The sequence below is a fragment of the Trachurus trachurus genome, assembly GCF_905171665.1.
Source record: "Trachurus trachurus genome assembly, chromosome: 10".
NCBI classification, from domain to species: Eukaryota; Metazoa; Chordata; class Actinopteri; order Carangiformes; family Carangidae; genus Trachurus; species Trachurus trachurus.
The window spans coordinates 22,878,016-22,891,106 of record NC_139894.1 but is presented as its reverse complement, the minus strand read 5'-3'; the positions used below and the strand labels follow the sequence as shown (position 1 = coordinate 22,891,106).

At 41.9% G+C, this 13,091-nt stretch overlaps 1 protein-coding gene across 1 annotated transcript; it reads left to right on the top strand.

The window, feature by feature from the left end:
- Window positions 1–5,114: 5,114 nt before the first annotated feature.
- On the top strand, window positions 5,115–13,057 carry mtnr1c (melatonin receptor 1C; the record flags this gene model as incomplete). Its single annotated transcript, XM_083980043.1, has 2 exons — window positions 5,115–5,310; window positions 12,192–13,057. The coding sequence occupies 2 exons, from the start codon at window positions 5,115–5,117 to the stop codon at window positions 13,055–13,057; spliced, it is 1,062 nt and encodes a 353-aa protein (XP_083836169.1).
- Window positions 13,058–13,091: the final 34 nt, after the last annotated feature.

Here is a 13,091-nt window from a genome sequence, read left to right as displayed (position 1 = left end):
GCGAGCTATTTTTATAACGGCCGAGTCGAGCGGCGAGCTGCTCAGAGCTAAGCTATGGAGACTAATGGGATTTCTTTGATTCCCTCATCAAATACACAATCCAACAACTCCAAAACGCTCTGGTGGACAAGTTGTGACCTGTACATTTACTACGCTATGAGATAATAACGGAACGTTACGAGATAGAGGTTGTAAATACATAAATAAATTGCTGAAAAACGTTCTGTAATTATCTCATAGCGTGGTGATGAATGTGCAGGTCACAACTTGTCCCACGTTTTGGAGTTGTTGGATTGTGTATTTGTTGAGTTTGATGAGGGAAACCAAGAAATACCATTAGCCTCCGTAACGTAGCTCTGAGCAGCTCGCGGTGCTGCTCCGCCGTTCTAAAAGTAGCTTGCACCGACAATTTAAGGTAAGGAACCTACTCCTAAAACTATAGGGATTATGGCAGTGGGCCAATTTGCCAAAATGTTGAACTATCCCTTTAAGGTGTGAATGTGTGTGTGTGTGTGTGTGTGTGTGTGTGTGTGTGTGTGTGTGTGTGTGTGTGTGTGTGTGTGTGTGTGTGTGTGTGTGTGTGTGTGTGTGTGTGTGTGTGCGTGCGTGCGTGCGTGCGTGCGTGTGTGGTTGGCTTTCTACATGTCAGCCCTGTGATAGACTAGCAACCTATGCAGGGCGTATCCTGCCCTTGCCCAATGTCAGCCGTGATTGGCTCCCACCCCGACCGTGACCCTGCACGGATAAGCAATAAAATTAATGGATGGACTGCACTGTAATCATAGCCTACCACAGTTAATAAGTATGATGTAGTTTGGTGAACCACCAAAGAAAGGGTTTACAAAATATGCTCTTGTTTTTTTTTAATGGGCAGCATCAGGTTTACCGTAAAAATCATGCATTTTATAGACAAAATAAAGTTCAAATTAAAGATAAACAGTAAACAGTACAATGACTACTATGTACGACTATCTGAGATAGTGTCTAAAGGAGTTTCAGTTCTGGCATTTTATGATTCAACAAACAGCCACTTTGAAGGAAACTGATACAGACAGCAAGTGAATCTCAATCACATTTTATTAAGCCTTGAACTTGAAATAGGAGGAATGAGGCTTAAAATGTAGCCTCTATTACAGGATATTGAATTTCCTCTTCCATTAGCAGGAACCATTCTTACTGATAGAGATTTCCATCCCTTTTCTGTAGAATAAAAGAGCTGTATATTATAATATGTGCTGACATTTGTGATACTGAGACGCATTCGAGACCACAACTGAGAGTGTGCTTTGATTTTCAACAATGTGTAATGATGATTCATGCTACAATATCCTTGTGATTTTTGTACGTACAATATTGTATTTGTGTGATTTTTACCACTTTTTAGAAACATGACACATTTCAGTCCCACAAGCGTCATGTTTCACTCCACCACCAGCACAGTGTCAGAAAGGTGTTAGCAATGTACTGGATGACAGGAGGGTAGTTTGGCGGTGGTGGAAATATTTGCAGATCCTGATTTGAAATGTTAAAAATGGAGGATTTCTGTTTGGAGATTTTGTTTATAAAAGATACAGTTTGATCGCTCTGTCTCTGAAACATGTCTATAAAGGATAGAAAGAAGATATAATTATAACCAGTGACAGCACAGTCATAGAAATGTGCATTGTGATATGACTGATATCATTGGTTCTGGTGGACATATGGTATCATGTCATATCATCATCACTGCGCTGTGCAGTTTCAGTGCAGCTGAACATTAAAACCCCTGAGTGTGACCCAGGTGGTAAAATCAGACAAGAGGCTGTGAACGACAGAGGTGCTTGGATCACAACCCACCAATCTGTTCAGTGTTTCAACACACCATGGAATCAAGCCTGTGGTGTGTAGGTGGCAAATACAAATCAATAGCCTGATTGGAATTCACTAAAAGATTTACAGTCACTGATATGCTATTAATTCCATTCATTTCTAAGCACGGTGGATGTGAAAATTCAGTCGGTGACAATGATGAGTCAGTCTGGTCAGTTCATCTTGAACTGTTTAAAGGGATAGTTCAACATTTTGGCAAATTGGCCCATTGCCATAATTGCTATAGTCATAGCAGTAGGTTCGTTACCTTTAATTGTAGGTGTAAGCTATTTTTAGTACAGCGGAGCGCAGCAGCAGGCTGCTCAGAGCTACACTATGGAGGCTAAGGGAATTTCTTGGTTTCCCTCATCAAACTCATCAAATACAAAATCCCAAAACTCCACAGCGCTTTTGTAGACAAGTTGTGAGCTGCACAACCACCACGCTATGAGATAATGACGGAACGATACGAAACGGAGCCGTTTTCGAGGTAAATTCATACAAAACCGCTGATGCGCGTTGCGTTCAGGGACAGTTTTTCAGCAAGCAGTCTCCGTATTTACCCTGTATTTACCTCGAAAACGGCTCCGTTTCGTATCGTTCCGTCATTATCTCATAGCGTGGTGGTTGTGCAGGTCACAACTTGTCTACAAAAGCGCTGTGGAGTTTTGGGATGTTGAATTTGATGAGTTTAATGAGGGAAACCAAGAAATTCCATTAGCCTCCATAGCGTAGCTCTGAGCAGCCAGCTGCTGCGCTCCGCCGTACTGAAAATAGCTTGCACCTACAATTAAAGGTAATGAACCTACTGCTATGACTATAGCGATTATGGCAATGGGCCAATTTGCCAAAATGTTGAACTATCCCTTTAAGATCCCTACTCAGCACTCTACAATGCTAGTGTGTTAGATCACAACTGGATATGAGTATTGTTTTTGTTGTGTTGCCGTACTGTAAATCCAATATTCACTCTACTTCAGGCTTGTGCAGTGTAGATAATTAATGATGTTCACCAGCTACTTCTTTCCGAATGCCAGACAGTGCTATGCAGTCATCAGTGTTATTTAGAGGTTTGTTTTTGCCAATGGAAAGAACTCAGCGTCAACCATCAGCAGGAAATAAGCTATGAATTCTGGACTGTGAATTAGATTATATTGATTTTTTTTTCTATATTAGCTCAAAATGTTGAAAAGAATACAGGGCAGGCTTAAGCTGAGAAATGTTAAAACACTGTGGTAAAGTTTGGGGGACAACTGTGGTCATATCTTGTGTTTTTTTCTGATGACAGCTGACTGACAGCTCAGTCTGACACTGCCTGTGTCAAAATGACACATCCAGTCTAGAAAGTTGGGGATATTTTTGTAAACACCATTCACACGGAAACACAAAACAGCAGTGAGGTCTCATCGTCTTTGTCCTCTGTGGCTGAATATCACAGTGAGGAGTGGAACAGATGGAGCTAGGTCCCTGTCCCCATGTCCACAATGTTTTTTTCTCCTCATCCTGAATGAAACACTACTCTTACTTGAGAATGGATAGTTACAGTCTGCTAAGCGAACAGAAAACAATACCACATCCTGTTCAGATACAATCAGAATTTGTTTTGTTTTGTTTTTATGCCAGTAAAGACAGGAAACCAACTATTATCTGTCTCTGCCTCTGTCGTCCACACCCAGAAGGTCTGTCTCTGGGTGTGGTGGATCCCGAGGCCTAATTAATACTGCTATCCTCGCCATCATTAGGCCTTGATTTATTTATTTATTTATTTATTTTATCATTTGCCACATGCAGCGATGCCAGACTCACAGTCCAGTCTTCATTGTCAACTTTACATGAGGCCAAAACTGAAGATTTTGTCAAAACCAGGCAAAATGAAAGCTATTATGAATATCAACAAAACTTTTTTTTAGACTATAAAGTTTGCACTTAAAATTCACACGTCAAAACAAGGAGATCTTGGCTTGGTCTCACCATGAGATCATCATAATGAGCTCCGACCATAGCAACTAAATGAAAACATACAGCCTGGATAACATTGGATTGGTCGTACAGTATCTCTGGGTTTTAGTTTGTTGCTGAGACTAAACAAGACATCTGAAGATTTCAGCTGGGCTTTGGAAAGCTTCTCTTTATCCTCATTTTACAGATCACACTATTAATGGATATTAACTAAAAATAACTAATTTATTGATCATAAAATAACTTAATATTGTATTTGTCAATAATATGACTTCAGAGTGAAACTATACCAAACTTCCCTGACATCACCACTCTCAGCTCCAGCTGGCAAAATCAAAGTTTTTGGAAATGATGGAATTGTTTATTTAAACTTCTTCAAAGTGTTTTAAAACTAACAGTATTTGAAAGCTTGAGGTTCGTGATTTTAGAAGTGCTGCCTGACAAAATATAGACCTTTATATAACAGCAGTAATGAACAATTTATGATATTATTTTCTTAGCTTTAAAATATTAACCACCAGTTCTCGCATGTTTTTCGCCGTTTGCAAGAATCTCTCCTGGACACACGAAGGCGCCATTTCTATGCACATGAGAAGTAAGAAGTTAGTAATGGCTGATATTGTAAACCATGCCATTTGCCACGAGTCTCCACAGCTCCACATTGAGGGGTGTCAGGGTTATTATTTAATGAGAGAGGTGCAGAGAGACAGGTCATAGCGCAAAGATTGCAAAAAAAAAAAAAAAGGGGGGGGGGGGTCTCATATCTGACAGATTGTTTTTATTTTTCATTTTTTTATTTTTTACCAGAGCTCCAAATGAAATTACACACATGCAGTTTTTATAAATAGCTCTCCTCAATAACCAACACGGGGCTCAGCGTTACCCTGTGTGTGAGCATCGCATCCTCGCATTGCCATTACGCACAGGAGAGCGCTCACATGCCTCCTGCGAGCTCTCCTGGCAGAATGGAAGAGCCTTAAGGACCATGAGGACCACACGGAGGACAGCGGTGAAACGCGAGCTCCTGCGCTCTTTATCACCATCGCAATGAACTTCTACAATTTCCCTGCATGCGTAAAGTCTATTAAATGTACTATATGCCACGGTTCGCGTCCTGGAGCTGCTCCAAAGGCGGTGGAGTGTGGTGGCTTCGCTTCTCCTGAAGAAGTTCCAAGACTCACTTTGATTATTATAGTTTTTGTTTTGTTTTTTTTGTTTTTCCAATGATTATTTACTATCATTATTATAACCACTGTTGATGTAAACACTGGAGTATTCCCATCTCTGCCGCTGCACCCTGCGGGGCAATGGATTTAGAGGTGAAGGATGTGAACGGCTCGAACTGTTTGTCCCAGAATGAGAGCGACGGCGGACTAAGCGCTTCTTCCAGTGGAGTGTCCACTGCGCTGGCCAGCGTGCTGATCTTCACCATAGTGGTAGACATCCTGGGCAACGTCCTCGTCATCCTGTCCGTGTACAGGAACAAAAAGCTCAGGAATGCAGGTGAGAAACAGAGCAAAAGATGAAGTGCTGATTTTGAATCAGAACCACGGAAGAGAGATTTATTTGTTTGTGTCCATGTAAATAAAAGATGGAGGGAACGAAAACAGCTCTAAGATATGTGAAATATGGGATGTTAGGAACAAGCAGTTAGACAAAACAAAGATGGAAAAGTTATTCTTTTTTTATTTGATCCATTTTTTCCATTATTTTGTGAAAGGATTTCAGAGAAAAAATATCTGGCCAACAACAAAAGGAAGGAGTCTTTATTTGGTTAATCGACTGTCTGGTGTCCTGCCTTCCCCTCTTCATTCATAACTATAATTATGTAACATAACGTGTGACCTCTGTGTTTGGTAATCAGGCTGCTATCTGAAGTGAGCCTCCTGTCTCAGTGTGATGGAGTTTCCACAGCCATGCCTGTCTGCCTTCATATCTCTTCATAAATAATAACTACCCCTTTCCTTCCATCGGGCTTTATCCTTGGTTTCTTTCTCCCAAATAAATAACATCCCTCCCTCTAAACAGGACCTGTTGTGTGCCCTGAGCTATCAAGGTGAGAGAAGCTGTTGTTTAGCCACATCCCTTTCTGCAGGTGTCAAACCAACCCTATATTTCATTGTGTTGCATTTGAAGAAGGAGAAGAAATATTTATTGCAGTTCATCTAAAGCCATTTTCTTTCTTGGCAAATATGCCATCATCATTCAATTACTCCCTTTTCCGCTCTAGACATTAGCTGTGTCAAATGGTCACCACGTCCATTTTTGTAATTTCCATTATTCTGTACTGTAAACAGTTTTTAAAAGTCTGTTCTCATGAACTAATAAGGGAATGTATGAAAATGGTTTGGGAAAAGAGGACTGGACTTTGCTAATGTAAAACAGCTGACTCTCCTGCCCAATATCATTTTCTTAGATACATAAACTTGAATCTTTGTAGTTATTAGTGATTATTATTATTAACTATCCTTTCAAAACATGTCTTTCTTTTTAAAGTGCATTTGTAAGTTCTAATTAATTTTCTTTTGGAAATTATGTCATTTAGCTACAAATAAAGAGTTGAACACTCAGCGGAGCACACACCGCTGCCAGAGCAACAATCCAACACACCTCTGTCACATCTGGATTGTACAAACTCATTGATCAGCAAATCAGAGATACATCAAGATCTGTCAGTTATCTATCTATCTATCTATCTATCTATCTATCTATCTATCTATCTATCTATCTATCTATCTATCTATCTATCTATCTATCTATCTATCTATCTACCTATCTATCTATCTATCTATCTATCTATCTATCTATCTATCTATCTATCTATCTATCTATCTATCTATCTACCTATCTATCTATCTATCTATCTATCTATCTATCTATCTATCTATCTATTTGGATATAGGGAATGTGCTAAGTTTTCATGCAAGTTCAGTGGAAGGGCTAAAGAAAATAAAGATATACAGTATATACTATACCGGTATATACAGACATATCTTTCAAAATAACAACAAAAAGACAAGGTTCAGCCCACATGATAATAATGTTCAGATGGTCCCTAAATAAATGCAAATGTAAATTCTTACACCCAGTAGCTCCAGGGTTAAAAGTAATGCCAGGAAAGCCCACTGCTGAGGCAACAGACTAAACTCAACAATCACAACATGATGCTAATGAGAACGTGAGGAATTAGGCGGCAGGATTAGGTCAGCGAGTGTTTGGAACAATGAGCTTTTAATTACAATTTAAAATACATTACATAACACATCCACTGTGCCCTGCCGTGTACAGCAGCCAAAAGCAGTTTGGCAAGAAGTTCAGACGAAGAATAATTTAATTATCTGGTTTGCAAAAATGACAGTTGACTGGTCAGAAACAAAAGGCTGGGGGTAAATGGCCTGTTCAAAGGTCTTCCTCACGCTGGTGAACTGTGGACTCTGCTCTGATTGTGGATCTCATGTCACTGTTCTCTTGCTCTAATTGGACTTTCTGGCTGATCCAGTCACACGACAGTCCTCAGCAGTGCTGTGTCCATCCTTCACCAGAAATTCAGTGCCTCCTGTTCAATCTCATTCAATCTCATGCTATCATTTTTAAGTCCTTCAGGGACTGAAGTTGTCGCTGCTGTTGGCCTATCAACAATCTCCTCTCTGTTCTTAACTAGCTATTTATAGAATTGGCTCACTTTGTATGAATGTTTAATTGTATAGAGTTACCAAAAAGCAGAGCATGGACCCAGCTGAGGAGTAGTGAACAGCTGTGGAAAACCTGTCTGCCATAAAAATCACTTTCAGTGATGGATGGGCATTTGGTGAGGGAGTGAGAGGATAATCGCACTATAATTGTTGTAGTATAATACAACAACATGCTCTGGGTCTGCAAAAGGTGTGATTTATGGCTTTCAGTTGCTAAAGACTAACTCAGACTTTTTTTTTTTTTTTTTGCAGAATCTGATGTGTCAGACAGAGTGCTGAAATCAAAATCCCATCCCCTCCGTCCATTACACACTGTTCTAGCTGTTGGTTTGCTACCTCACACACAGCAGCAGGACCTTTCCGCTCTGCTTAACTTCAAAACGCTCGCCTCGCACCCTGCCTCATATATCCCTCCGCCATCCACTGAAAAAAAAAACACATGCATGCGTGCACATTTAGAAGATGCTGGTGCGTCTGACTGACAATACATTTGTACCGTAATATTTAAATCCTTTTTTTTGGGGGGGGGGGGGGACAATTGAAGGACCATATGTTCCATCTGCACAGGTTTCCAGGTTCTATCAAGCGTGCAAATGTAATAGGATCTATCCAGTGAATCTTCAAAGGGTAGAGCATGGCACTACAGGACTGCCAATGGGGTGTTAACACTAGAGTTTTCCACTGGGGGTTAACCATACTAAAAATACACTAACAAAATGCACTCATGAGAGAAAGAGAGGGGAGGGGGGCAGAAAAAGAAAAGAATGAACAGGAACAGATGGAGGAGAGAATGAAATAATGAGCCTGTGTGTTTTTGTGTGTCTACCTAATATATTTGTGTGTGTGTGTGTGCAGCTTACACCTCCATGTCAGGAGGTGTGGGTCATGGGAGTGTGAAGATGGGCGTGATTTTTGTTAAATCATGCATTGCGTCCAGTCACCCCTCGGTCATGAATAAAACCTCGAAACTGGAGTGTCCAGAGGGGGGTTAATTGAGTCAGTGGACTTAGTGAGTCAAACCAGAAACCAATTTAAATTGACAGCGCAGATCCACGGGGAATATCACTTAGCACACTACATTAAACATGTCTTCTTTTCCTGACAACAAAATAGTGGATGACATTTAGTCTGCTCGTGCGGGAGGTGTAGAGGTGGGACATGATCAGATTAGGATTATCTGAGCAGACCACACCTGGAGAAGGTAACTGTAGCCTTGTGTGTGCCGCACTTCTAGTCTTTCTCTCCTCCTGTGGGAGGCTGTTTTGTCTCCTGATTCGCCATCCTTCATATGTTTTCTGGGACTGCGGCGACTGAGTGAAACGTTGTTGCACCAGACGCTGCTTGTGTCCCGATGGTCTGATTTCTCTCAGGGGCCAGTGAGTCTTATTTCTTTGATGATGACGATGATGTTTTTGGCTGGGCTCATGCAGGCTGCATCACCAAAAGGCAGCTCCTGTCAGTTTAATGTTAAACTTCTTAGAAAAAAATTCTCTGGCCCCTTGAACACGAGTTCATGAAGTAGTCACTACTAATTCATCAGTGCTAATGCCCTTGCCGAAAGGTTACTCTTGCTTATTTATGATAACACGACTGACTCAGTCGAATGTAATCTAATTTGGGATATGCACTCGTAGTAATAAGGCTTTCGCCGCTGACAATCAGCCGGATTCAAACGATGCCAGCCCTCCTACACATTCTTTCATGAATTCATCTTTCCTTCAAAGGTGTATAAATATAGCCGGGTGAATCAAAGCATAGTATATCACGTTTCCAGTATGGGTGGTGGGATACAGATGGTGGGTTTGACAGAGGAACATAAGCCCTTGAGATTCACATGTGCACACAGCAATGCAAGTTGTCATAGAGAAAACTGATTCGGCTGGGAGACTTTTGTTTTGTCTTTTGGTTTGTTTATCTCGTGCACTTCATTTTGTACCTATTCCTGCCTCCCCATGCCTCTCTTATTTCCAAAATTGTTCTTTTTACTATTCAAAACTATTCAGCCGGAATGAAGCAAATGCACCATAAATATGCCTGCATTTCATACAGAGCCTATTTTAATACATGTGCAGGTTGATATTGTGGACAGGGGAGGATGCAAAGCAGTTTTCTGTCTGACATATTTTTGAATATGCTGCATCCTAGTATGTGCCAGATGATTCCGGATGACAAATATCCTGTTTCACTCACGCAGAGCTGAATATTTCTCTGCTATATGAGTTTTCATTCATGTTTTATCTGCCAAAAAAAAAAAAGTGTTGCATGTGACAGACAAAGAGAAAGAGATACACATGGAGGAATTCAGTGGGTGGTCGCTCGGAGGAAACTTTGAAGCAAGAATCAGTTGAGTTGATTTCATTTCACTTGTCTGACAGTTTTTGTGAGAGAATACAGAAAGATCACATAATTATAGAGACAATGGTGTCACCGAAGTTAAAGGCTGCGTGTCAGCTGTCCCCGGCGGCCCGTAACCTAACCAATCAGCATCCAGGTTAAACTCCATTCAACTCACACTCCATTAAAAATAGCTTGCAGAGATGTCAGCGGGCACGAATCTATTCTGGTACCCAGGCCTGAGAGTATCTATCTTTGGTGGTCGTCTGTTTTACCCTAAAACAATAATCAGACTGAGTGCTGCGAGACTGAGCACCAGGCCCAGCCAAGGCCTGTTAATTGAAGAGTGAGAGGTAGTCCAGTGTTTTAATAATGAACACCAGCATAACAAAGACTATCATCTGTCCACTTCACAGCAATCCTTTCAGCTGTGTTTTAGCACTTACCTCATCCTCTCAATGATAAGGGGGGAGAGAGGGTTCAGCCAGAGAGAGCTGTGAGGCTGGAGCATGCCCTGTCCAGCCAGCGCACATGATAACACTGAGCCGCATGATGTCAGTGAGGAATCAAACCTCTGCACAATGACAAATGCACACAGTGAGTACTGTGAGCATCACAAATACAATCTGACAGATTTGCCCACTGAGCTGACTCGAGGACGAGGAAGCAAATGCTTTTATTTTTCGTCTCAGCAGGCTTGAGAGATGGCCTGTGCTGGTTTAGTAACTTCAAATAAACCGACTCTCTGTGAATACCTGTGCCAGGTCTGTGGAAAAATGTGAAACCAACATCTTCTGAAATGAAAAGAAAACATCACAAAAGACTTTGTTGCTTTCTTTCGCCGCAATAAATGAATCAACTTAGGCAAGATGACTAAAATTAGAGCGGTTGCTAAACAACATACTGTAGCTGTGTGGTCCCCGGGGTGCAGGGATTATAACAAGGCTTTGAACGCTGAGGATTGATGGCCAACATGTGTTTTAGATCTACTCCCATCATATCTGCCAATCAATGCTGTTGTTTCAGCTGTTGTCTGAGCAAGTGAGAGCCTCATGCCTTAACATTTCAACTTCAGGAGGTGGTTTATGTTATATCCACCCTGGAATCGCCCCAGCCTTTGACTAAAAATGTTGTTAAAATGAGGCACATTATATATAATCCTTTACAGATTATTTATTCTAACCGGTGATGTAATGGTGCAGGAGGAACCGGCTATAAACTGGGCGGAAAAGTGATCATAGTTCAAGATGCAGCTTTATTCAGCTTAATACTCATCACTATTAGAAGTTTTATTGCTGAAAAGAAAACTGTGTGAACATAAACAGCAGAATCCCCCCTTCATCATAATCCTTTACTCATACAATAGACCCTCTGTTGCTCTACCCACGTCCGCTCCGAACTTCTGTGAAGCTCATGCCTCTTTTTGTTAAACACCAGTTCACATGCATTATGACTCCAGTATACGTTCTTATCTGACATAGCATTGCAATTTGATTTATTGTTCCCCCCACACCCAGAACAGCTGCACTGTAATAATATCAGACGTCATTTTCAATGATTCATGTCTTCTGAGGAGATCCAGTGTCACACTGCCATCAGCTCAGACCTCCGGAGGACAGGAACTTGTTTGGATGTAATCAGACGTTAAAATTTCCCATGTCTTGGTTTTTATGTATTTGTTCAGTTGTGTTCAGCTTTGTAATGCCAGAGGCCAAGAAGCTTTAAAACAAGAACCACTTGATATGAGCATTTTATTGAACTGACCTAAGGAAAAAACACGCTGTTCTTACAATTATTCTTTTGTATCCTTGACTGAATAATGGTTGGTGTACGTTGAAAAGACTGAGCAACCGAAAGCCATGTTGGTGCGTTGTGAGGCGCAGTGTATATAATGGGAATCCATCCAGTGCTTGTCAAAAAACCAAAGTGATTTATGCTCTAGGCGCTGTGGGTACATCATGTTCTAAATTTTATGGTAATCCATCCAAAAGTTGTTGAGATATTTCAGTGTGGATCAAACGTGGTGGCCTGGCACTGTGTGTATGTATAAACATGTTGTTGGCTTTAAAAACAGTCACCATGAGAGGAAAAGAGGTTGTGACATAGAGAGCTGTGACAATACAACATTTGCCTGGATCCAGATTAGTGCAGTGAAGAGAACATGGTAAAAGCATCACCAAAATGAACCCAGTGAAGGGGCAGAGGGCACAATGAAGTTGCTCTTTTGTGATCATACCTCCACTGACACAGTTTATTTTGAGAAATTTAACCCGGAGCGGGAGTGCTGTATACTTTAATTATACACCAGTCTGGGACACGTTTTGTCTGTTGTTGTCTGAACCTCTTCTGTTTCTCCAGGCAACATCTTCGTGGTGAGTTTGTCCGTAGCAGACCTGGTGGTGGCTTTGTACCCCTACCCCCTGGTCCTGACCGCCATCTTCCACAATGACTGGACCATGGGTGACCTGCACTGCCAGGCCAGCGGCTTCATCATGGGCCTCAGCGTCATCGGCTCCATCTTCAACATCACGGCCATCGCCATCAACCGCTACTGCTACATCTGCCACAGCCTCCACTACGACCGGTTGTACAGCCTGAGGAACACCTGCTGCTACCTGGGCCTCACCTGGCTGCTCACCGCCCTCGCCACAGTGCCCAACTTCTTCGTGGGCTCACTGCAGTACGACCCCCGCATCTACTCCTGCACCTTTGCCCAGACGGTCAGCTCGTACTACACCATCTCTGTGGTGATCATTCACTTCCTGATCCCGCTGCTGGTGGTGTCCTACTGCTACATGAGGATATGGGTGCTGGTGATTCAAGTCAAACACCGGGTTAAACCGGAGCAAAGGACCAAACTGAAACCGAGTGACGTGCGGAACTTCCTGACTATGTTCATGGTGTTTGTGTTGTTCGCAGTATGCTGGGCTCCACTGAACCTCATAGGCCTGGCCGTAGCTATAAACCCTGTCAAAGTTGCGCCAAACATACCCGAGTGGCTCTTTGTCACTAGCTATTTTATGGCGTATTTCAACAGCTGCCTCAATGCCGTCATATACGGGCTTCTGAACCAAAACTTCCGCAAAGAATACAAGACCATCCTCCTCGCTCTTTGCATCCCACGTTTGCTCCTCATGGAGACGTCCAGGTGTGCCACAGAGGGACTGAAGAGTAAGCCCTCTCCGGCTGCAACAAACAATAATGTAGCAGAGTTAAATGTATAAACATCTGCTTATGATGAAGTGTCTATGGAGCCTC